Below are 26,294 nucleotides of genomic sequence, written 5' to 3' on the forward strand. Positions count from 1 at the left end.
TTTGTACTTTTTACTAAGGCATTAAATTCAAATTCTTTGCTGGAGCATGACGAGCGTATGTTGTCCTTTACCAGGCCGCTCATGGCATTAGAGGAAACAGTTGCACTGCGTACAAGACCTTTCCAAGTTTATCAAGCGGTTGAGACCTTGAAGTAGATTTTAGAGGGTGCAAACATATGGTCTACCATGACATATCCACTTCGTCATGGTTAACTGACTTGCTAGCATGCGTCTCTTAGAACTCGTGAAACTTTTGTTGTTTTGATTAGTTATTGCATGTTTGTATTAGAACTCATGGAACTTTAGAACTTTAGAACTTATTCAGACCCTTATGAAGTTTGTCCCACCAAAAAAAAGGAATATAAGAAAATAAATAGAATTATTAGATTTATAATCTCAATTCTGTAGTGGGTGCATTTTTGTCAGTCATTGGGATGACCGTATCTATAGTAGCTACATTCTCCACTCCTAGAAGTTATTGAAATGCACCCACACACGCTTCGTACTTCGAGTGCAAATGTGTTACATTGCATGTCACTTTGTTCATGCCACATTCTAGAAACTAGTGGAATAGGATGATCTCGAGACAAATGAACCTACAAAAAAAGAATTCATTGATATATGAATAGCATATAAAATTAAACTATGTCGCGTAAACAAATAAATTCATATATGGATATAGTGATCATCATCAACAAAACCAATGGTAATCTGACGTAGCTTGGTTTTACTTGATTGAACTAAGAAGGGAAGAAATGTAAGGCATTGACACATGCTTAGAAGAATTAAAACCACATTCTAACATGTGGCAATAATATGCCCCATATCAAGCATGGTCATCCAACAAAAAAATAGTGCAAATCCAATACACATTCTGTTCCAACATTGTTTCATTCAATAGGGCGTCACCTTGTTTTTGTTCCTTTAATGGGAGTAAGGTCAAAATAGCTTGCACTAAATTTGTAGTCGACAATAAGATACTGAAAAAATAAATATATTTTTGGTTCATTGCTACTAAATTGTAGGTAAAGATTCATAATACAACACCGAACACCGTTCCATGTTACGGTGGATCTTCACCGCATCTTAGGTTAATGGCCGGTCAAACATAACTGAAATAAGTGCAATGTTTCGCTGGCATCCCATCGAATTTACTTATCACATTCGGTACTAGTGTGCTGAATGCAATCAGCGACCATCATAAAATTTTAAACTTCAAAAAGGCCAAAAAATAAACTCATACCTCATTCGAAGCCTCTCTAACTTCAATTTCACCCTTCCTGAATAAATACAAGATATTTTTTCACTAATATATGCGTATAAACCTCGTTAGGGTCGTAGGAACATGATGGTTTGAGAAAAAAAGTCTAACTAGGGTCGCAGGAACATGTAGGTGTAGTGAGCAAATTTAATTTTTATTTTCAATTAATTTTTTTGTCCTTAACGGTAATTATGTACAAGCGTAAAATAGGTTGTTCATGTTTAAAATTAATATGGAGTACAAAGAGCAAATAATGAGGTGCCAATAAAATCACCCAAAACTTAATAACTTCATTAAACTTTTTTAAAATCTTAATTAAATACACCCTTTTAAACAACCAATTTGCTGTGTAGCACTGCCTAACCGCATAGCTCCCCATGAAAAGCTTTAATTTCTTGAGTTGACACTTTAAGGCCTGAAGGTATCAGAACCAAAAGCACTAAAACATGATCCGGCAGTTTTGGCCGGTATACACGTGCCTTTCTTAGACTCAAAATTCCCTACTCTAACGGTCAACTATTTCAATCATGCATTATATTCAACAATTAATATATGAGAAATAATTAATTTTACTTCAAAAGGGTGTTAAATACAAAGTCAATGGCCCTCTCTAAACCTTGTAGCTTGTAATGGATCCCATAAAAGAGCTGGAGCAGGACAGGTGGCCACTTGTTATTGGTCGAAAAATGGGATACTTGCTAAGTAATGTCTTGCTTAAAGATCCCATCTGTAACCTGCAAGACGGGTAGAAGGAGATTAAAGTCGGTGCACGAAATTCATGAACTAAATATATATATGTACTGTCAATTTCCTATATATAGCTTCATATAGAAAAGCTCATAAAGATTTCTTCAACCATTTGCAAAAGCAGAATGACGGTAAGACAACTTCTGTTTCTGCTTCTATGCCTTTTTTTTTTTTTGGGTAACAAATGAAATGAAGTTGAGATGATATATTATCTGACTACTGAATTCCTAAATTAATTTATGAACTTTTTTTTCTTCTAACATTACAAAACCACTTGACATGATGCTTTTCATTTCTCAGACAGTAGAGATGAGAGTCCATATGGACTGCCCCGGATGTGAGAGCAAGGTTAGAAGTGCCCTTCAAAAGCTCAAAGGTATATGCACACCACCAAATTGAGTTTGGTGTATGTGTAACACCATTAAGATAGTAAATTAGAGGGATGAGAGAAAGAAGAGAGCTGGGAGAGTACATTTTTGTTCCTGATGTCCACATCTGGGTTGCGGATTGACTTTCTAGCTGTGTCTTTTTATTTTTGATTTTGTTACCTTATTATCTTAATGGTTTGCACTTTGATTTGGATTAGGTGTGGACAACGTTGATATAGACATGGCCATGCAGAAGGTGACGATCACCGGATGGGCTGACCAGAAGAAGGTTCTCAAGACAGTCCGGAAGACTGGTCGTAGGGCTGAGCTCTGGCAGTTCCCCTACAGCGCAGACCACAATAACTTCAGTACAGATCAATATTATAATCAGAAGTGCAATGGCCCACTCAACAACTATGCACCTCAGCCTTCATCATGGTACAACTACTACAAACATGGCTATGATGGCCCTTCTCATGGCTATTCTCAAAATCCTGCAAATTCCACACGTGCTTATGGCTATCAAACTACTGCTGCCTTTAGTGATGAGAACCCTCATGCTTGTTCTATTATGTGATGATATTTAAGTAAATGTTTTTCCATTTTTTTTGAATAATTTGAGGTAATTAAATCCATTAGTTACCTCTAGTCTAGGTAATTAAATCCAAAAGCCAGCTCTTGTGCACATAGTTATACCCATAAATTGCCTCTAGTTCAAGTAATTGAACTCATATAATACCTTTGGTATGGATTTTTAAACTCATAATTAAAGTTAAAAAGTACCTATCTAAAAGGTTATAGAAAAAGGAAAAAAAAAAAAAGGAACTCATACATCTGCAACAGGTATACTCACACTTGACACATAATTTCATATACATAATTTCATGTGGGTGCTTGTCTAATCGATTGGTATAATATGTGAGTTTTTTCATTTATTAAATTGTATTTTCATATATTAGGAATATTATCCAGTATGGATTTCAAAATTTAAATTCTGAAATTCCAACAAAGAAATAATGCATTAAATTTAGATTTTTAACATATTTTCCTTATTTACCTCAAAGGGTAAAATCGACATAACAAAAAAAGTAATAAATGTCAAAGGACCTACACTAAAAACCAAAAACGAGTGGACTATACTTAGTAGCAACTAATCATTTTGGACCTAGATCTATGAAGTCCAAAAGAAAAAAAAGCACAAAAGCATTGATTGTTTTGAGTAAAGCATGTTTAATGCATTGAACTGGGAAAATTAGAGCAAAGAAACACGCACACATACATGCACAAATTGACACACAAGATACATACATATGGTAATCATGTTTCTAGTTATATAATGAAAGTATACTTCGCCGTATATATATAATAACTTAATTGTTGGCTCTACTTAATTTTTTTCAATGATTTTGACATGCTAATTACATACTAATTCATGTCTTGGCCAATTGATTCCAAAAAGACTCATACTGGTTTTAATCCAATGTTAAAATATTTTCTTTGTAGCTTTGTGTATAGTTGATGAGGTAAGAAAATAAATTTCATTTTTTTTATTATTATAAAGAAGTATAGAACTTTGAGTATTGTGATGGGCTGTAGCACTATGTTTGTTTCTTAAAAATAGAACATGAAAACGGTGATATATATATACAGAAATTCTCATATGCGGACGTCTGGATGTTATTATTATATAGATGCCATGTATTTTCTACTACTCTTTCCTACTTTCTTCGTTTACAATGACATCCACACGATAATAACGTGCGGACATCTAGATGAAAGAATAAATGATAAATAAATAAATAAATATATATATATATATAGAGAGAGAGAGAGAGAGAGAGAGAGAGAGAGAGAGAGAGAGAGAGAGCGCTTCAGTTGAAGGATCTCTCAAATAAGAGGGAGACTCTTGTACGGCCCACCACGCATTATATTTCAATGATCTGAACTGTCTAGTTTTAAGATATTCCCTCAAAGATAATCTATGCAAAATATCACTTAAAGCCGAAACTATTTGACTGCTCAATTAGATGGTCGCTATTATAACCTTTTCGTAAAGCACCATGTTCATCAATTTGCATGATTTTTTTTTAATTTTTTTTTGGTGTAAGAATGATCTATGACTAAAGATTTGAAAAATACACATTTTGGATCGTTGAAAAAGAATTATTAATGGAGCCTAAGGGGTGTCCCTCAAATAAATGGAAGCTCTCTATAGACCCACATATATATAAAGAGCTTCAGTTAAGGGATCCCTCAACCTTGGGCACATGAACTTTGTGGTGGAATCTGATTCTCGGAGCATCATCCAAAGTTTGAAAGGTATATTGCCAGGGGTGCTTGGACCATCTACCCCATTATCCCTAAAATTAGGGAGATAAATCAGTACTTCCACTCTTGTAATTGGTCTTGGATTCCCATATCAGCAAACGAAGCGGCCGATTTCTTTACGTCGCTAGCTCAGGCAAGGATGCGCATGGAAGTTTGGGTCGACAAGCCCCCGTCCTCTCTGACCCATATTCTGAACAAGGATGGTTGCCTTTGCCCTCCCCCTACCTAAGGCTTTCGATGGTTGCTAGCCAGAATGGACATTGACTTAATGCTGTGGTCTTTACTATTTTTCTGGTAGCTTGAGTTCCTTTTCTCTCTTGCTCATGTATCTCTACTTATCCTTATCTTTCAATAAAATAGACGATTCAAATCATTGAAATAAAATTCATGGGGGGCTCCAAATGGTGTCCCTCAAATAAGTTATTTGAGGAATCCCTCAATAAAAGAGGATTGTATAGCTTCAGTCCAAGGATCCCTCAAATAAGCTTATTTAAGGAACACTCTTTGTAGGGCCCACCACACATTGTACTTCAATTATCTAAACCATCTAGTTTTTAAATATTCCCTCAAATATCATTTTTTCAAATAATCACTTGAATCCGAAACCATTTGACCACTCAATTACATCATTGTTTCCTATAGTCTTTTCTTCAAGCATCGTGTTCGTCTATTTTGTTTGTCCCAATTAGATTCCTTAATAATTTTCAATTTGCATGATTTTTTACAAAGATGATCTATGAATGAAGGTTAGAAAAATAGATGTTTGGATCGTTCAAAAAATATTTGTAGGGAACCCTACAGGGTGTCCCTCAAATGACCTTATTTGAAAGGACACCTTGTGGGGTACACTTCATATTCTATTTCAACGGATCCAAGGGTCCTATGTTTTAATTCTTCAGTCAAATATCATTCTTGCACCAAAAAATAAATAAATAAATAAATAAATAAATAAAACCATAGGCATCTAGTTGTGATAAACAAAATTGACGAACATGGTGTTTCAAGGAAACACTAAAATGACAACCGATTAATTGAGTGGTATAAATTGTTTTGAATTTGCATTATTTTTTATAGTGATGATCAAGGACGGATCCAGGAAGTTTACTAGGGTGGACTAATTTTTTTCTTAAAGCAACAAGCATTCTTGCCACGAGTGCGGGAGACTTTTTTCCCATCATGCATGTGTGGGAGACATTTTTCCCATCACGCATGTGGGGCGACTTACAATTTTTCAAAAATAATTTCCTATCACGAGCGTAGCGGCACTCAAAATTTAACAAACAGACCCTAAATCATAAAAACTTAACGATAACAATTAAAATTGAAAATTAAATAAAAAGAAAGAGAGAAACTTACTAAGATTGAAGAACCCACTAAAAATATGTTGATATAATTTTGGAGAGGAAGACAATCACTTCTTCTTTGGTTCTCTCATGCTTTTAGGCATGTTTTTTGTTTGGTTTGGCTTGCTTCCTGGTTGGAGGCTGCTTTTTTTTTTTTTTTTGGGTCAAATGATCGGAGGCTTTTGTTCTATTATTTTCGTTGATTTTTTTGGGCTTAGTGGATTCCTATCCACTCCTTGTATGTGGGGTTTAAGATGGCTAAGTAGGTAGGCTGACTTATGTATAGAAGGGTGGGCTATTTTATAAAATTCCTAAGTTAGCCTGCACTTTTAAACTTATTTACTAAATTAGGACTAGGCTGGAGTGGGCTCCAGCCCAAGTGTAAATCCTTCCTTGGTGATGATAATCTTTGGGGGAATACCTAAAAAAATAAATGGTTCTGATCATTAAAATATAATGCAAGGCCTAAAAGAAAGGGTTTTCTCCTTTTCACCTTTCTCTCTCTAACTCCTTAATTTTCCCTTTTTAAAATCTTTTTAGGCTTATTTATCGATGTGTCCTTTGTGTTTCACCAAAATTTCACTTTGTCCCATACATTTCAAACTAGATCAATATGCCCTCTATGCTTTATTTCATGTCCCTCGTTCCGTCAAGTTGGTCAGTAAATTTAGCTATTAAAAATTTCAAAATCTAAATTAAATATAAAAAATAGTTTTAAAACATTTTTGTTTTTTTAAAAAATAACTCCATTTGTTTAAAATATTTAAAAATTATATAAAACGAAAAAAATGACAATAAAAAAGGAGATCCGAATTTGGAATCTTTCTAACATGAGGAAGAAAAATACCACTTAATTAAGAATTAGTTAGTGTAGAAAATGTTTATACTAAACTGCAAATCATGCATTATAATTATTTTTTTAATTTCAATTTTATTTGTAAACTTGTGTAAGGTTACGATAAAAAATACAGTTGTAACAAATCACCTTACAAGGGACGCTAGGGTTTTTTAATTTTTAATTTTTTTGTTTTTTTTAAGGATTATTGAAAAGAGAATAAATAAAAAATAGAATACACATGACAACATTCATTAATTGGCACGACATGACACATCAACTGTCACATAAGATGGTCAGCTATTCATTAATCGGCATGACATGACATATCAGCTGCCCCATAAGGTGGTAAACTAAAGTGGTCAATGTTATGTGTCTAAATAGTATTACTCTTTTATTTAATATGCATCGACAATTGAGGCTAAATAAATTTGTAATTGAAATTTACCAAGAAGAAAACACACCATGAGCCTCTCGACCACCACAACACCAACTCGCCTCCTATCAACACAACTTGAGCCTCTCTACCATCACTTTATATGATCAACACCACAACACAGCCTCCTCTTTTGTTTTGTGTTGTATTTTTTTGTTTATTTACTTCGGTGCCTCATGAAACTTGGTCAAATCTCACTTTGCCCCCCGAAAGTTAAAATGGCCCACTTAACTCCCTTGACCATGGTTTTGTGTTCCACTTTGCCCCCTGCTGTTATCTCCATTCATAACTCCATCAATTTTGATGATGTGGTAGGGCTATTTTCATATTTTCACCACAAATGATGATGTGTCATGTACATGGCCCACTTTTTTTTTTTGAAATGAAATAACATATTAATAAAAATTAAAATAATATAATTAAATAATGTATTTGCTGTTTAATTAAAAAATCTCTTGTTCTTTGTCTCTCTCTCTCTCTCTCGACCTCTCCCCTTCTTCCTCTGACTTCACCATCATGCCATAACCACCACCCAACACGATTGTCTGCAACTTCCACTTGTAGAATGGCTTTGAGGATCTTTGAAATTTGTATAATTCTACTTGCAGGCCCAGATCTAGGACTTTCTTGGCCCAAGTTGTACAGGTCTCAAGCAAGCGAAGAATGGCCGGGTTTGAGCGGCGGCCAAGGTGTGGAAGCTGGGAATGCTTGGGACACGATGCCATGGTCGTGCTCCATGTCGACGACGACAAAGTCGTAGCCAGAGAGGCCATCGATCTCAACGATGGTTCAGGAGAATGAGATGAGGTAGTTGTGGCGGTGGAGGTGTGGTTGGAAAAAGTGGTTGATTTGATGGGTGAGAAGGTGGCGGTGAGGTTTAGGTGTTTGACTGGTGGCTGCTTTGGGTGGCATTGGGTTAGGTGGTGGTTATGGTCTGATGGTGAAGTTAGGGGAAGAAGGGGAGAGTGGTTATGGTCTTGTGGTCTTATGGGTGGCATTGGGTTGGGTGGTGGTTATGGTCTCTAAGCTCCATGCCAAGCTCACACAATCTCGGTTCAACATCATCAAGTCATCTTCAACCATGAAAAAGAACAGTGAAGCATTCGTCAAGTTGCTGGAAATCTACTAAAGCCACCTACCTTCTCTCTCTCTCTCTCTCTCTCTCTCTCTCAAAAAGCTCCATCCCAAATCTAAAACACCCATCCTCTCAAGCTAAGTTGAAACCATAGTCATTACCTTTTTGATAAGAAAACGCAGACATCACAAGCTCTTCGTCTAGCTGTCGAAAACACCTAAAATCTCAAGCCTTAATCCTTTCTTTATACTCATTTTCTCTTAGCTCCCATGCCACAAGCCTCTCATACAAAGCCTAGTAGTATCTTGATTCACCAAAGCAAACTCTCATGCCAAGTCTGTGCAACATCAATGCACCATCTCCAACTCTTTGTCTAGTTGCCGGAAACATCAACACAAAACACGCAGCCGCTGGAAGAAGAACAAAGTAGTCCCCTTGGACTTGCTTCTCCCTTGAGATGCTTTGGGCCTAGTTCTTGCTAACTCAAAAAAAGGGGGCAACGAAGGCTTGATTCACCACTCTATGACGGTCCAAGAATCAACAATCCTGGACTAGCCTTCCATCGAAAAAAGGCCCCAACACCAAGTAAAAAAGTTTATAAATTCAAAAGCGTTGTGAAAAAGTAGTTGTAGTTTTCCAGCTGTTATTTAGTAGCTTGGCATCCAAGTCTCCGATCAAACAACACTTCAATTAAATCCAACCATTAGAAGGAAAAACCATCATATAGAGAAACCGCACCGACTTTATTTTCCCCTCATAAAATCCCAAATTCACTTACTGTTCTTATACAATAAATCACCAACCCCACCTGCTGATTCTCAGAGCTAAATTTATTTTTAAAATTTAGAATCATTCTTTGCAAATTCAACCTGATTGGTTCAAAGTGATTGTCCTACATTAAAAAAATTAAGGGACCTAGCATCAGTTATAAGGAATTCGAGTACTCCCCTCTTTGCCAATTAATTTTGGGTGTGAAACCTTAACTTCATTCACCGGTGATATTTCTCCATTTGCTCATGCACACATCACATTGCCAACAACTGTTTTATTTTTTTTGGAACACATCCTCATCATGTTAGGACATGCCAAGCATACTTTTACTTTTCATTTTTTTCAAAGGACTTGATGAAAGTTTTTCCTTTTTCTTTGTACGCCTCTTATTTTTCATTTTTCTTTAATATAAGCGATAGTCTAAACTATAAGGGAATGAGAGTTGCTCACACATATAAACTACTAAGATGTCATGGGGTTCGAACCTGAGACCACTGGTCTACAAATCAATGCCCTTTTTCTCTAGGCTATACCTCTCATTGGCTATTTTTACTTTCTTTTAAGTTTTAATGTTAGGCTTTTTTGTCAAAGTTAGGAAGGGGGAGGTAGGAGAACCACACACAGAGGTACCATGGGAGCTTGAACATAGGACCACTTGGGAGTACACCAAAGGTCTGGGTCAATCCAACTAAACACCCAATTGGTTAATGTTAGGTTATTGAAAATTTTAAAATGATTTTTTCAGTAAAAATGGCCGAAAAGTATTTTTTTTAATCAATGGGGAGGGGGAATTCGAACTTTGAATGTTTGAAACATTGGAAAAACAAATACCACAACAGTAAGAGGTTTTTTTTTTTTTTTTTTTGGGTCAACTAGACTAACATTTTTGGGAGTGCTTCTGGAGGGGCTAAAAACACTTTATGACAACCAAAAGCGCTTCTCTGACTGCGTTTGGCTAGAAAATGAAGAAGTAGTGTTTCTGGATCGTAGAATCACTTTCTAGAGAAACACTTGTCGTGTGCTTCTTCAAGATGCACTCTCAAGTGCATTTCTAGAAAGCATTTAAATTTATTACGAAAATTTTAGCCCTTTTGTAATAAAAGTGCTATGGTTAGAAGTGCTTTATAAATAGAAGTGTTTCTTAAAGAAGCAGTCTCAAATGAACCCTAAGAACTAGTTGATGGCCGCAAAGTTTTTTACTTAATTGAAAATCACAAGCTATAACTTTTTTGAATTTTAACTATATGTGGAAGCTTGTGTAAGGTTACAATCAAACAAAAATTTTTAACTAGAGGGGTAGGTAAATTTTCTTTATATTTTTCTTTAAAAGTGTTGCTTTGAACAAAAAGACTTTGGTATCTCGAATGAATGTGAGGCCATAATGCTCTGACGATTGAGTGTTATATTATCGAGATGACCTTGGGGCCATTCTCATGTGCTAAGAATTTTGGTTGGTTTAAAATTTAAAATACTTGAAAAGTTATTATTATTTGTGTTCTGGTAAAGGAGTGGGGGAATTTCGAACTCTGGATCTTTTATCTTTTCTTTTAGCGATTTTTCATTTCTATTTGCCGTTTCGTTAAATATAAATTTCTCATAAAAAAGAATTAATAAGTAATTTTTTTTTTAAAAGAGAATGTTTAAAAAAAAAAACATTAAGTAATTTTTTTGGGTATTGAAAAAAAAAAATTTGTCTAATGCACCCATAATTATTTGCAATTGGTATCTAGGTTTTGATAGTGTAATTGGTATCTAGGTTTTACGTGATTACTTTTAGCAAAACAGAATTTTTTTAAATCAAAGTTCATATATATTGACATTACCCAACTCTAATTTTCTTGCCACCCTGTAATTAGCACCGTAGTATCAGAGTCCTAATCCTTGTGGGTTAAAAATAAAAGTTTCTAAATTCAAACGCATTTTGAACTAGCACTAGTTGTAGTTTTCCAGCTATTCTTTAGTAGCTTGGCGTCCAAGTCTCAAATCAAGGAAACCCCACCGACTTTATCCCTTATAAAACCCCAAATTCACCTTCCTTTCATCTCACTGTTGTTATAGTAGAGAGAGTCCAAGAAACACTAGGGCTGTGAATTTTGTTGTGAAGAAGCTATCATAAATTAATCATCATCAATCATGAAAAGAAAGGCAGAAATAAAAGTAGAAGTAAAAATAAAGAAGCAGAGGAATTGCAGGCGTAATCATGGAGTGAACTGGGTAAGAGGAGAGCTGATCGGAAGAGGAAGATATGGGTCTGTTCATCTTGCCACTTACACGAAACCCATCACACGGTTTGGTCGTAGGCCTGAAATTATGGTGGTGAAATCGTCTAACTAGGTTCCGTGTTTAAGGTCTGTTCAGCATGACGCAGAGGTGCTCATCAAACTTAAGGGCTGCCCTTCTGTTATTGAGTGCTTTGGTGGACAATTCACCGCCGATGAGAATGGTGAGAAGGTCTACAATTTGTTCTTGGAATATGCCTCTGGCGGAAGCCTTGATCATCTGATCAAGAATTCCAATGGTTGTGGATTGCCGGCATCTGAGGTTAGGTGGTATACCAAGTCAATTCTTGTAGGGGTTAAGCACATTCACTAGTGTGATTATGTTCACTGTGATTTGACCCTGGAGAACATTCTGCTTGTGCCTACCACCACAAGTTGTGGAAGTACTAGTTTGGTGGCGAAGAGAGCAGATTTCGGATTGGCTAAGAGAACAAAAGAAAAGGTGGGTGGATCTGGATGTAGAGGCTCTCCTATGTATCTGTCCCCAGAAGCTTTGCTTGACAAGTTGCAGGATCAGCCTTCTGAAATTTGGTTTATTGGTTGCATTGTGCTTGAGATGCTCACCGGGAAGCCCCTATGGGATACGCGTTTTTGTTGGAAGCCTCAGGATTACCTCGACATGCTTGTTTTTGACTCTCCCAAGATTCCAGCTAAAATCTCAAAGGAGGGGAGGGATTTTCTAAAGATTTGCCTAGCCTTCAATCCCTGTAAAAGGTTAACTGCTGAAGAGCTCTTATCTCATCCGTTCGTTTGTGTAGTGAATACAACCATAAGATATAATGGAGCTTCACAATCTGATACTGCAAGTGTAACTTTGAGTTCAAGCAGTGAAGAAGTGAATGTGCATTGATGTTATAAAGTGATCAGTTCAAGTTTGTAAGGGTAGAGACTATACAAAATTTTTGTGTAATGATCCTGTTAGCGAGATCCTACTGTAATTAGAAGATTTACTTCCTAATATATTATGATTCTATTTATTTCTTTTTGTATAGATATTATGTAATTAGGACTTTATCTTAGTTTCCTAGTATAACCCTACTAGGGTTTGTACTCTTGTATTATAAATACCTCCTTTTGAAGAATGATATGAAACTACCCACTTTGTTTGACATGGTATCAAAGCAAACTTTTCTAGTGACCTGTGTGTTGTGCCCACCCGTATTCTAGCCCCATATTTTTTCTCTACCTGTGCCGTGTGTGCCCCCTTCTGGGTTTGTGAGTTGTGTTGTCGTGTTCGTGTCATTCCTGTCTTCGTGCATCTGCCGTATTTGCACCTTTGCTGTGTTCCGCTGTGCACTTTGCTGTGTTCATACCTCTACTATGTTCTTGCATATCTTCGTATATCTACTGTATTTGTGCCTCTATTTTGTTCCATTGTACACTCTGTCGTAAGCTGTTGAATTTCTGCTGCAATCATGGGTGATAACTCCTTTGTTGGTACTGTTGCTGCTGCTTCTGGAAATTTATGTGGTTCAGCCTATATTCCAGGTACTGGCTCCAATACTTGGATAATTGATACTGGTGCTTCTGATCATATGACTTATGATGCTACTTTTTTTGATGAGTTGTCTAGAGTTGTCTAGTAACACTCGTGACCCATACATAACTAGTGCTAATGGCTTGCCCTCTCTAATTACTGGCAAGGGCACAATCTCTCTCACTCCTACTTTGTCCTTGTCTCGTGCGTTACTCGTTCCCAATATCCACTCTAATTTGTTGTCTGTTGGCCGATTACTTGATACACTTAAGGCTTCTGCTACCTTCTATCCTACACATTGCTCTTTTCAGGATCTCAAGACTTGCGAGACGATTGGGCATGGTAAACGGATAGGGGGTTATATTATTTGAGATTGCCTTCTGCGCCAGTTCGTGATCGTATCGTTTATACTGTTCAAAGTTGCAATGTCAAGGACAAACAACAACTTTGGTTATGGCATCGTCGCTTGGGACACTCGTCGTTCGGCTACCTTAAGTGTCTGTTTTCATCTTTATTCCGCTCTTGTGCTGAGTCCAGTTTTAAGTGTGAGCCATGTATTTTGGCAAAGAGCCATCGCACTGTGTTTCCTTTGAGTGACAGTAAAGCTGCAAAACCTTTTGATTTAGTACATTCGGATGTATGGGGACCTACTCGTGTGACTTTTAATGGTTTCTGTTGGTTTGTTACTTTTATTGATGACTGCACTCGCCTAACATGGGTGTATTTGATGAAGAATAAACATGATGTTGCTTCTATTCTTCCTGAATTTTGTGCCATGCTGTCTACTCAGTTTCATGACCGAGTCAAAGTGTTTCGACTGATAAAGGAGGTGAATATGTGAATAATCCCTTGACCCATTTTTTCGTAACCAAGGCATTATCCACCAAACTACTACTCCATTCACTCCTTAGCAGAATGGTGTGTCTGAACGCAAGAATCGTCACTTACTTGAAGTTGCCCGCTCCCTTCTATTGGACATGTCTATTCCCCATCATCTTTGGGGCCATGGTGTTTTGGCCGCAACATATCTGATTAACTGTACTCCTAGTCGGGTTCTTGATTTCAAGACTCCGCTCGATATATTGTGTGCCCATACATCTCCTGTCTCTGTCTCTAAGTTGCCTCCGAAGGTGTTTGGGTGTGTTGCCTACGTTCATGTGTACTCTCATCAACGGAGTAAACTGGATCCATGCGCTCTCCGCTGTGTCTTCATTGGTTATTCTACTACTCAGAAGGGTTATAAATGCTATCATCCTCATACTCAGAATGTGAATATTACTTTGGATGTGACTTTTCATGAAGAGGTACCGTATTATGTTCCTCCCTCCTCTCCAATTCAAGGGGAGAAGGGGAGTAAATTGTAGAGTATCGGATTGCAGGATCTGGAACTTAGAGATGTAGGTGAGGATGATACAAAATATGATCTCGGAGAGAAAATGATCGGTCTCCTAGTAGTTAGCGACCGGTTGCACAGGTCTGGAGCAGAAGAGGAAGCACTTTGCCTAGAAATTACCAGTCGCCCAAATGTGCACGACCGGTCGCATGACCTGATGCCTGACAATAATACACTCTGCCTGGAAACGATCGATCACCTAGATGATAGGGACCGGTCGCTTGACGCTAATCCGGATACACTCTAGCTAGAAACGACCGGTCGCCCAGATGGGTGAGATCGGCCGCCTGGGTCAATTGATGCTATTCCATGTGTTTCCTGCGAAGACGAGTTTGATACAATACCCCCCTCTGCCCTGCCGTTGCCCCAGTCTAATCGTGATACTGAGCCAAGCGAGTTAATTTCTCCAGATATGTCTGTGTCTACTTATCAATTACCCCCATGAACTACTCGTGGAAAACCCAAAGTACAATATTCTCCTGATATACATGCCAAATCGAAATATCCCATTAGCCATTATGTCACAACTCATCGTTTATCTAAGTCATATGCATCATATTTGTGTCAATTATCTAGTGTATGTGTTCCAACTAAGCTGTAGGATGCTCTATCTAACCCCAAATGGATGGATGCCATGAATGTGGAAATGGATGCCTTAAACAAGAATAAGACGTGAGATCTAGTTCCTTTGCCACAAGGGAAGAAAGCAGTTGGATGCAGATGAGTGTTTACTTTGAAGCATAAGGCTGATGGTTCCATTGATCGTTACAAGGCTAGATTGGTAGCTAAAGGGTGTACTCAGACATATGGAGTGGATTATCTGGAGACATTTGCTCCAGGGGCAAAGCTCAATATTGTGCGTGTGCTTTTATCCCTTGCTGCTAATCATGATTGGCCCCTATTGTAGTTTGATGTCAAAAATGCATTTCTACATGGTGACCTCTAGGAAGAGATTTACATGGATCTTCCTCTTAGTATTCATGTGACCTCTAAGGAGGGTGTTGTATGTAGACTGCGGAAGTCCTTGTATGGATTGAAGCAATCTCCAAGAGCGTGGTTTGGAAGATTTGCTACATCTATGAAGAAATTTGGGTATGTGCAAAGTAATTCGGATCATACTTTGTTTCTGAAGCGTCGCAAAGGTAAATTGACAGCTTTAATAATTTATGTTGATGATATGATTGTAACTGGAGATGATCAGACAGAAATACAGAGTCTCTAGAAATATCTGGCATATGAGTTTGAGATGAAATCATTAGGTGACTTGAAGTATTTTCTTGGGATTGAAGTTGCCAGATCTAAGCATGGTATTTTCTTGTCTCAAAGGAAGTATATTTTGGATTTACTTGCAGAAACTGGAATGTTGGATTGTAAACCAATTGATACTCTTAGTGAACAGAATCACAAGTTGGGGGTTATATCCTGATCAAATTCCTACTGATAATGAGTGCTATCAACGGCTTGTGGGGAAATTAATTTATTTAGCTCATACACGTCTCGATATTACATAATCAATAAGTGTAGTGAGTCAGTTTATGCACTCGCCTAGTGAAGACCATATGGGAGCTGTGACGCGTATTTTGAGATATCTCAAAGTAACTTTTGGCAAGGGGTTAATGTTTTCCAAGTATGGTCATACAGATGTGGAAGGATACACAGATGTTGATTGGGCAGGTTCAGCTACTGTTAGGCGTTCTACGTCTAGGTATTTTACGTTTGTTAGTGGTAATCTTGTTACTTGGAGGAGTAAGAAACAAATGGTGGTGTCTCGATCTAGTGCTGAGGCTGAGTATCGTGGGATGGCCCATGGTGTATGTGAGTTACTGTGGTTGAGGAGATTATTGAGAGATTGGCTTTGGACCTAAGCAACCTATGGATTTATATTGTGACAATAAGGTTGCAATTGCAATTGCACATAACCCGATGCAACATAACCATACAAAACATGTGGAGATTGATCGAAATTTCATTAAAGAGAAGTTGGATGCGAAGATTGTTTCCTTCCCGTTCATCAATTCTGAGTATCAGTTAGCCGATGTCCTTACAAAAGCTGTTTCTACTAGTAACTTCCTCAACTCACTTGAAAAGTTGGGCATGTGCGACATCTTTGCTCCAACTTGAGGGGGAGTGTTAACAAGATCCTAGTGTAATTAGAAAATTTACTTCCTAATATATTATGATTCTATTTATTTCCTTTTGTATAGATATTATGTAATTAGGACTTTATCTTAGTTTCCTAGTATAACCCTACTAGGGTTTGTACTCTTGTATTATAAATACCGCCTTTTGAAGAATGAAATATAATCTGAAACTATTCTACCCACTTTGTTTGACATCCTAATTTCTGTCCTTTAATTGAAATAGAATTAATTACTGAGATATGATTCAAAAGTAGAAAAATGATTAGCATTTGTAGCAGAGGGGATTTATTCAAGAAATAATTTTTTGGATTTGTTTGAATGGTTTCTAAAATATCTATCTCTCTCTCTCCTTTGCGTTTCTACAGAAGTGAATGTTTAATGTGATAAAGAGAGTCAAATCTGATAAATAATGCTGGAAACTAAGAATTGCACTAGTCTCCTGTTCAAATTTCATTGTCCTACTTCATGTAGTCAATGATCAGTAAACCACCAGAAGACAAGGACACTGCAGCAATCTAGCAAACCAGAGAATCCCAGTAGAAGTAGCACAATAGAGAAACAGCTTCTGGTGTGAGAGTTTTAGGCGCTGAAACTCACAAATTCCTCTGAGCTAAGCTAAATAGAAAACTCACTATTATCTTATATTGGAATATCATGTAACATCCCACATCGACCAACGGAGAGTGGGTGATGTGCCTTATATGTACATGTCCGCCTCCATCTAACATGAGGCCTTTTGGGAGCTCACTGGCTTCGGAGTCATGGGAACTTTCGAAGTTAAACGAGTTGGGGGCTAGAGCAATCCCAGGATGGGTGATCTACTGGGAAGTTGCTTGTGAGTTTGCAGAAACAAAACCGTGAGGCAGAGAGGGGGGCCCAAAGCGAACAATATCGTGCTACGGCAGAGCCGATCCCGAGATGTGACAATTTGTATTAGAGCCACTCTGCCGTGTGGTGCAAGTGTGCCAACGAGGATGTCGGGCCCCTAAGGAGGGTGGATTGTAACATCTCACATTGACCAACAGAGAGGGAGTGATGTGCCTTATATGTACATGCCCGCCTCCATCTAACTCGAGGCCTTTTGGGAGCTTATTGGTTTCGGAGTCATGGAAACTCCGAAGTTAAGTGAGTTGGGAGCTAGAGCAATCCCAGGATGGGTGACCCACTAGGAAGTTGCTCGTGAGTTCCTATAAACAAAACTGTGAGAGCAGAGAGGTTGTCAACAAGTAACTGTACCTAGTAACTGTACGACAATGGTTTCTCAGATCTCTCTCTCTCTCCTTTGTGTTGCTACAGAAGTGAATGTTTAATGTGATAATGTTGACAAACTGAGTAAAATCTTATATTCTTTATTTATTATTATTATTTTTTCAAAACTCCGTTGCTAGAAGTTTAATTTGTGCGTATAAGTTTTCGAATTCCACTAGTCTCTCCTGTTCAAATTACATTGTCCTGCTTCATGTCAATGATCAGTAAACTACCAGAAGAGAAGGACACTGCAGCAATTGGAAAACCAGAGAATCCCAGTAAAGTAGCACAACAACAAAAATCACAAAATTTCTCTGAGCCAAGCTATATACATTCATAACCAAACGAAATAGAAAACTTGCTATCATTTTCTATTGCAATATCACCAGTCAAATCATTATAGATATCCATTTATGTTCTAAAATATCATCAGTCCCCCCACAAATCATATCCTTCATCCAATTATTCTTCCAAAATATCATCTTTATTCTTCCAAAATATCATCTTTCCAACCTGTCTCATAGACTACTAACAAAAAGTTGGTTTATTCAGAACCATCAGGCAAAGGGAGGCTGCACAAAACTGGAAAAACCAGGATCAAAGAGACTGCTCAAGAGTTACTCTAAACCCAAACAGAAAAATGGATTTCCAGTTCAATAAACCAGCAAACCAAAAGCCATCGAAATGGAAGTGAAGCTATTTTAAAGGCATAATAGACAGCTTGCCCCAGTTGCCGTATTATTACTATATTAAGACCATTAAAATTACACAAATATTTCGAGAAAAGCTTGAATATGTTTGTAAACTTTTGTGGTTACAGCCTTGACATGATTGATTTGAATTGATTCATATTACAGACAAAAAAGGAATACAACAAAAAAAAACCTAGCTGAAATACCGAAATCCGGCAGGGAAGGATGCTTTCATTGTACAATGGCAGAGTTTGCATGGTAATCTGAGCTCGGTTTGAAGCAACATACACCAGATGCGTAGCCCAAAAAGGAGTTAATCAGCTTCACCTTGGTATGACCCTCTTTTGATGATTGTGGCTGCGCTACGAATGGATGAGACAAGAGACTTTCCGCTGTTAATCTTTCCCTGCTATTCATGGCAAGGCAACTCTTGAGAAAATCCCTGGCCATATCTGAGATTCCAGTCGGAAGTTTGCAAGTACGTAGATGATCAAACATCAACACGTCAGGGAGATTGTTTGGATTGTAACCAGGCTTCAAATCCCAGGGCGACTTGCCGGTTAGCATCTCAAACACAATACAACCTAGAGACCAAATATCAGAGGACTGATCTTGTTTGTTATTAATAAAAGCCTCTGGGGACAGATACCTAGGCGTGCCTCTCCATCGACTGTAATTTACTTTGGTTTTCTTAGCGAGTCCAAAATCTGCAATCTTGGCTACAAAACTAGTACCACCAGAACTAGTTGTTGTGGTAGGCACAAGCAAAATGTTGTCCGGCTTCAAATCGCAGTGAACATAGTCATACTTGTGAATGTGTTGAATCCCTTCAAGAATTGACCTTGTGTATCTTCTAACATCATATTCGGATAATTTATGACCTCTTGATTTATGTATGAGACCATCTAGGGTTCCTCCGGAAGCAAATTCTAACAACAAGTTGTAGACCATGTCACCCTTGTCTGTGGCCGTGGTCTCTTCACCTAAGCGCTCGATAATGACAGGGCAACCCTTGATCTCAAGGAGAACGTCTGACTCATGTTTAATGGACTCAGAAGCAGAGACCTTTGCGGATTTCACCGCCATCATTTCTCGCAAATTGAGCATACCGCGGCTATGCTCATCCTTTGTTGGTTTCCTGGGAGTAGCAAGAAAAACAAAACCATAGCTTCCTTTTCCAATCAACTTCCCTCTCGACCAGTGCACTCCATGACTGCACATGCTGTGCTTTTCTTCGTCTAATTTTTCATCTACCTTTCTTTTCATTATTCTTCTTCACTCAGTTCTTAGTTCTTTGTTTTCTCCACAAGGAAATAAGCTAGTCTTTCTGACAGAATTAGCGGCTGCTTGATTGTGCTCTGTAATGCTTTATAGTTTACTCTAGGGCATTGGAAGATGTATCGAATGTGTGGTTTAGGGTATAAAGTCGGTCAGGTTTAATTGATGCTTATCAGGTTTTCATTTGTGACGTAAAGATCAAGATACTAGCTAACCAATAACATAATTTCCAGATTAGTTTATCATTTTTTCTTTCTTATCTTTTTGTTAATTTTTTTTTTCCAGCTCATCTTTTTGTTAATTAAGGGTTTCAATTTTGGAAACTTCATTTATCTATAACTAAGGAAAGAGTAAGGACTTGTCGTTTGAGATGGCGATAATATGGTAATTATCTACAAAACCAAATTTTCATATTTCAATATATCTCGGAAGATTTGGAAGATTTGGAATTCATGGATTTCATGTCTTTTCAATGCTAGGATTTATTTTATTCAAAACCTAGCTTTCTTCTCCATTCTTTTTATAGAAAATTTGGCATAAGTCCAATTCTTATGAGAGATGTTGGGTGCAATCCATGTAGAAATTGTTGTTGATCTAAGTCCTTTGACTTTTGCGCCACATAAGATTACATGCGTTTTTTTTTTTTTTATATTGATGTTTACACTTTATTTTATTTATTTGTTAATTATTTTGTTGTTCCAATTATGCCCCTAAAACATAAATAAGGTAAATTATGGATTTGTAAAATCGTTAAGGTATTGATTTGTAGGAAATTAATTATTAGATTTGATTTTAATTTAATTGCCTCTACTCCAGCTGCAATTATACAATAGTACGGTAGTACCACGTGGCAATTGACATATGGTATTACGTTCCATTGAGCTTGCAACATGTGAATGGTAATAAATTTCTCCGTGACGATGTTTGCCTTCTCCAAAACCTCCGTTTCGTTGTTATTCTTCCTAGAGACTGAACTCAAGTTTGAAGGCGCCGACTTTGACTGCAAAAAAAAAAAAAGTTTGAAGGTGCTTACCAGAAAAGAGAATAACAATGGAGTTACATGATGCAAGAAGCCAAGATTATTTCTTTTAGCGGTTGATTTATTTGAAGCAAACTCTCACTAAAAATTGCCAAAATATATGGATTTTTTTTTTCTTTCTCCAAGAAAAGGTGTTTTTCAACCCATAATTTTTATTTTATTTTAAAAATCAACCACGATCAACGCATGATCGTTGATGGGTCTTTGTTGAATAATGAATTTGCTTGAAATGATGGTGTGATAGACCAACAAAGATTGTGGGTAATGGATTTCGGGCAAAGTTCTTCAATTTCTTCATAGATCTCTAATTAATGGGCCTCTTAGAAATTTTGTTATTCTCTCTCATAATCTTTGACAAGTAATGGGTGCTCTAAACTTAATCTGCACATGCGATGTGTTCATGGGTAAACTTCCGACTGAAATTTGGAATAGTTTTAATATTTCAGAAAACGAGAAGAAAGAGACGGAGGTTTTGGAGAAACAAACGTCGTTAGAGAGAAATTTATTACATCCACATGTCACAAGCTCAGTGGAACGTAGTACTAGGTGTCAATTGCCAAATGGTACTACCGTACTATTGTATAATTTCTCCGAGTCTAGGTAATTAAATCCATAAGTTACCTCTATTCTAGGTAATTAAACCCAAAAGCCAGATCTTGTGCACATAGTTATACCCATAAATTGCCTCTAGTTCAAGTAATTGAACTCATATAATACATTTGGTATGGGTTTTTAAAATCATAATTAAAGTAAAAAAGTACCTATCTAAAAGGTTATAGAAAAAGGAAAAAAAGGAACTCATACATCTGCAACAGGTATACTCGCACTTGAGTATATTGAGATGAAACTCCATAAAATTTGCTTCGGAAAACCCAAGAAAAAAACTATCACTTGGAAGGCAGGTATGTGTGTGTGTGTTTTTATATATATAGGAAACTCCATCAAAAATTTTTTTAAGAAAACTCAAGAAAAAAAACTACTACGTGTAATGTAGGTACGTACCTATAAAAGGAAACACATATACACACACACATAAGGAAATGCTGAATTTTAGGAAAGTGTTTTCATATAATTCCATTTATGATTGTGTCATATACTGTAAATTCCTTAAAAGTTATGGACATTCTAATTGCTTACTTGGTGAGAGTGGACTACAATTGAAAAGGGAGATCATATGTACTACATCCATTACATCTTGATGAAAATGGACATATATCTAAAAAGCCCTTCTTTTTAAAGCAGAGTTATATATTAAGCATTTTTTGCTATATAATGATTATAAGAAAATGACATAATTAATTTAGACATAGTTGGATAACTGAACAAAAAGAAACTTCAGATGTTTTTTCATTCACATAAATGTATACCTTAATGTATTTCAGAAACTTACAAGTTGATACATATCATTCAATATACCTATAAGGTATATATTGTAGGAATGATATAAGGTGATGCTGAAACTTTGCAGTGGGGTAAGACGCAGACATCGCTATGCAACGAAGTCCTTCAGCTGCATCAACATCTCTTTGCATTCTTAGGTACCCCTCTTCACACCATTCTGTACCCCATGAGTTATTCACTAACCAATACTTGGTCCCATCATCACTCACGCCATAACCAACCGCAGTAATTAATACCATGATCTAGGGATCCCTAAACAAGCTTATATATATATATATATATATATATATATATATATACACACAGAGAGCTTCCATTAAGGGATCCTTCAAATTAGCTTATTTGAGGGATACCCTTGTAGGGCCCACTCGGTATTGTATTTCACTAATCCAAACCGTCTCTTTTGTAGATACTCATTCGAAGATCATCTCTACAAAAAATCACTTGAATCCGATATCATTTGACCACTCAATTGAATTATTGAAAAATTTTAGTACTTTCTTGAAGCTCCGTGTTTATTGATTTTGTAGGACACAATTGGATATCAAAACAGTTTCCGATTTGTCTAATTTTTTTCAAGGATGATCTATGAATAGACTTAAAAAATAGATGGTTTCGATCGTTGAAAAAAAATTTGTAGGGGACCCTAAAGGGTGTCCCTCAAATAAAATTATTTGAAGGATCCCTCAATAGAAGGGGACTATATATATATTGTCTCTCTTAGTTATCAAATATTAACTAGACGCTTAATTACCACATTGGCCTTGGTCCTTCATTGGGGTAACAGCTCCTTGTTTTCTCCAGTCCACTGTAGCTGGCACTTCCGTAACATTTTCATATTTGAAAGAAGTTGTCTTTGTCGAGCATTCATGCCCCTTGAATCTATTTCTTGTTGCTTTGAACTCTTCATTCGTAAGATCTGCAAATCGATTGACGCTTCATACTTGTATGATTTGTTTGCGTTGTTATTGGAAGATTCAACATTTTCCTTAAATATCTTAAAACACTTTAAATTCTCATTAATGTCGTTGTATACTCGGCTATTATGAACTAGCCATTGCTCGTTATCTCCCATGCATAGATGCATCTTGCAGACTACAAGAAATGGCTTCACAAGACCAAGCCCCCAACATGAGGATGAAGCCCAGACAAATACTTAATTTTATGTTCAATGGAATTGAATTTAATCTGTACGGTATCGTAGATATATATATATATATTTTTTTTTTTTGATTGAGTTTGAATAAGATATTTTATCCCGATATATTAGTTTTATTTATTTATTTATAATGATTATGTTAATAGTTTGTTGATTCACTGTTCTCACAACTTTTGTCTCCAAGAGAAGAGTTCCATTTTAGGTCCTCATTTGCTATGGCATATTGGACACAACCTTCACTAAAAGACTATTTTTCACATTGAAAAAAATGAAGAAGAAAATTGTTAGGCTTGAATTAGATCCTTCAACTTGCTAGAGTTTTTCTTGCTCACTTGAAACACTAAGTAGGAAGTGGGCCTAATGGAATGGAAATTGGCCTCAGCTTTGGATTGGGCTTTGAATATATAAGCCATATATTTATAATTGTCAAAGATTGGGTCTTTGGGTTTTGTTGATTAAATTAATATTTTTTTATTAATTAGAAATTTATTTTTTTAGATAATATCATGATCCAATTAAAATTTGAATTTTGTTTGAACAATTATTACAACTGTTGGATGCAGAAGTATCGGACCTCTATATAACAAACAATTCGTTCAAGTCAGAAGCTATGAATTTTGGAATCACATGATCACTTCTCCACAAATAATCACTTTATGAGAGAAAAGCATATCATATTGTTCGACAAAAATCAAAGCCAATATGCTTACGTTTTGATTTCTGATAGTTTAATCCTGGTGGGCAGTCTTCTATTTGTGATAGGCTTTGATTTGTGTATGAATTTGATTTGTTAATATATATAATATATTTCAAATTGTTTTTATTATGTTATTCAGTTAATTTCTTCTCCAACACAACTTGAAATAATGTCAATTGGCTATATGTGAGCTTCTGTTAGTCCTAGTCTTTAAACTACAAAACAACTGTTATTTTTTCTCCTTGTTTATTCTAGTCCTTAGATTAGGGATGGGTGCCCAATTGGGTGTTAGGGGTGCCCAATCATATGGATGTTCCCGTTGCCCCATTTTCTTTGGTAATATGAGGCCAGTTTAAGAAATGATTTAGTTTGTCTCCCATCCCACTTGTATTTTATGTAATCTTTCAAAAAATAATAATATAGTTATATAAATATATAATATTACTACATAAATAAATATTATAATATTATATGTAATATTTATGCCCACACTTTCACTATTTGCTGGGTCCGCCATTGTTTATATACACATGAGTTCAGGTTCTCATCGCATCGCACCGACAAAGTGCATACAAATAAATAGAAAAAGAAACCTGACATGTTTCAATCGTCAAAGCAAGTAAAAAGAAAGAAGACAAACAAAAGAAAAGAAAATGTTGCGTAGTAAAACCATGCATAATTGCATGTGAAAATAATAAAAATGAAAGAAGCCAGGAAAGTAATTGAGCCACATGCTACAGTGGTCATGCTTTGTTCTTCTGAGAACCCCAAGCAAGAAAATTGAGGATCGGCTTAGGAGAAAGATTTTTATGAACCGAAAATTACACTTTTCCGTGACATATCATTATTTGCCAGAGATAGTAAAACAGTGCTATCCTAATTGCAATTAAATTTTTCTTCCAACTTAAAGTGCATAACTTTATTTTAGGGACTCTTCTTGCATTTGCCCTAGTATAAATACAAGACTTCTCAGCAATTATATATATACAACAAAAAAAAAAGAAAAAAAAAAGAGGCTAAAGATTGAAAACAGAATGAAGCTAATGAAAAAGAAGAAAAGAAAAAGAAAAAGTAGAGGTACCCTAAACTAAAAATTTTTATTTGCATTGAAATTTCCAGTCACAAGGCTTTTACTCCTCTCAAGCTTTTTCTTCCAACACTGGTGCTTCCAACATTGGCATTGCCCCTTGTTCTTCAACTCCACCAACTCTCCCTTCTCCTCTCTCTCCACTCCTTCCTCTTCCCTCTTCCCCAAAACTGAAACCATCCTCACCAACCCCTCCTCCTTACTCTTCACCCACAACTTCCTCATCCTCTCCCTTACCTCACATCCCTTCTCCTCATGCCCCCCACCGCAAAACCCGCACTCGACCGCCTTCTCTTTTGCCGCAGTAGCAGCCTGAAAGCTCTTCGCTTTTTCAAACCCAAAACCAAGCCTCAAAGCGTCGTTTAACGAACTGGGTTTTTCTGCAACAATCCAATCCTTAAACTCCTTCCTCAACCCATCAATAAAAACCCCTTTGAGCACATTGTCTTGCAGTCCATGATCCGGCCACCGCTTCAAAATCCATTGCAGTCTCAGAAAATAAGCACGCACTGTCTCATCCCTGCCCTGCTTGATCATCGTCAACTCCGACCGCAATTGATCGATCTGATCATACGCCTGAAAGAACAGCGATCTTATTTCTTCCCAACTCAACGAAGGGTAGGGATCAATGTTCAAATCGTACCACAGAGCCGCTTCATTTTCCAGCGTCACCGGGAATATTCTCACCATCACGTCCACTGTTGGGCAACTGAAATTTGCGCGGCAAAATTTGGCGAACCGGGTTAAATGGGTAACCGGGCATTCGTTCGAACCGCCCCGAAAGATCGGCAGAGGCGCAATGGGTATGTAGTAAGGGGTCTGATTGGTTGTGGGTTCTGAGAAATTTTTAGTCTTTGATGGCAGTGAGGCTCTGGCTTTGATTTGATTACTTGAAGAAACAGACTCGGGCTGTGGTTGTGAGGAGGAGAATTGGTCGGTCGGGGAATTGGTTTCTGATTCTGATGCCAAGTAGATATATTGATTTTGTGATTGTGAAACGTCGTCGCTGCAATCGTCGTCGTATGAATTGGAGTTTCTCTTTGTTAGGTAAGCCATTTTGTGAGGAAGGAGAGGTTTGGATTGGGAAACTGTCAAATTTGAACTTCAACAGGTTTTCCCTTTTTAGATTTTGAAATGGGATTATTAATTGGGGGCTCTCTGAAAGAAAATGACGGTTTGAGTACATTCTAGTGGTTTTTGGCCATTGGATCAGATCTGTATAGTCAGTGACTTGCCACG

At 36.9% G+C, this 26,294-nt stretch overlaps 2 protein-coding genes and 1 pseudogene across 2 annotated transcripts; 2 read left to right on the plus strand and 1 right to left on the minus strand.

Moving 5' to 3' along the window:
* The first annotated feature begins 2,105 nt into the window (after positions 1-2,105).
* On the plus strand, positions 2,106-3,045 carry LOC117623203 (heavy metal-associated isoprenylated plant protein 28). Its single transcript, XM_034354091.1, has 3 exons — positions 2,106-2,139; positions 2,309-2,384; positions 2,595-3,045. Exons 1-3 carry the CDS (start codon positions 2,134-2,136, stop codon positions 2,951-2,953), a joined length of 441 nt encoding a protein of 146 aa, XP_034209982.1. The 5' UTR covers positions 2,106-2,133; the 3' UTR covers positions 2,954-3,045.
* An 8,252-nt stretch (positions 3,046-11,297) lies between these two features.
* Positions 11,298-12,293, plus strand: LOC117621701 (annotated as a pseudogene).
* Positions 12,294-18,625: 6,332 nt separating this feature from the next.
* On the minus strand, positions 18,626-19,660 carry LOC117621702 (mitogen-activated protein kinase kinase kinase 17-like). Its single transcript, XM_034352258.1, has one exon. The coding sequence runs from the start codon at positions 19,658-19,660 to the stop codon at positions 18,626-18,628; it is 1,035 nt and encodes a 344-aa protein (XP_034208149.1).
* Positions 19,661-26,294: the final 6,634 nt, after the last annotated feature.

Source organism: Prunus dulcis, chromosome 3 (assembly GCF_902201215.1).
Source record: "Prunus dulcis chromosome 3, ALMONDv2, whole genome shotgun sequence".
NCBI classification, from domain to species: Eukaryota; Viridiplantae; Streptophyta; class Magnoliopsida; order Rosales; family Rosaceae; genus Prunus; species Prunus dulcis.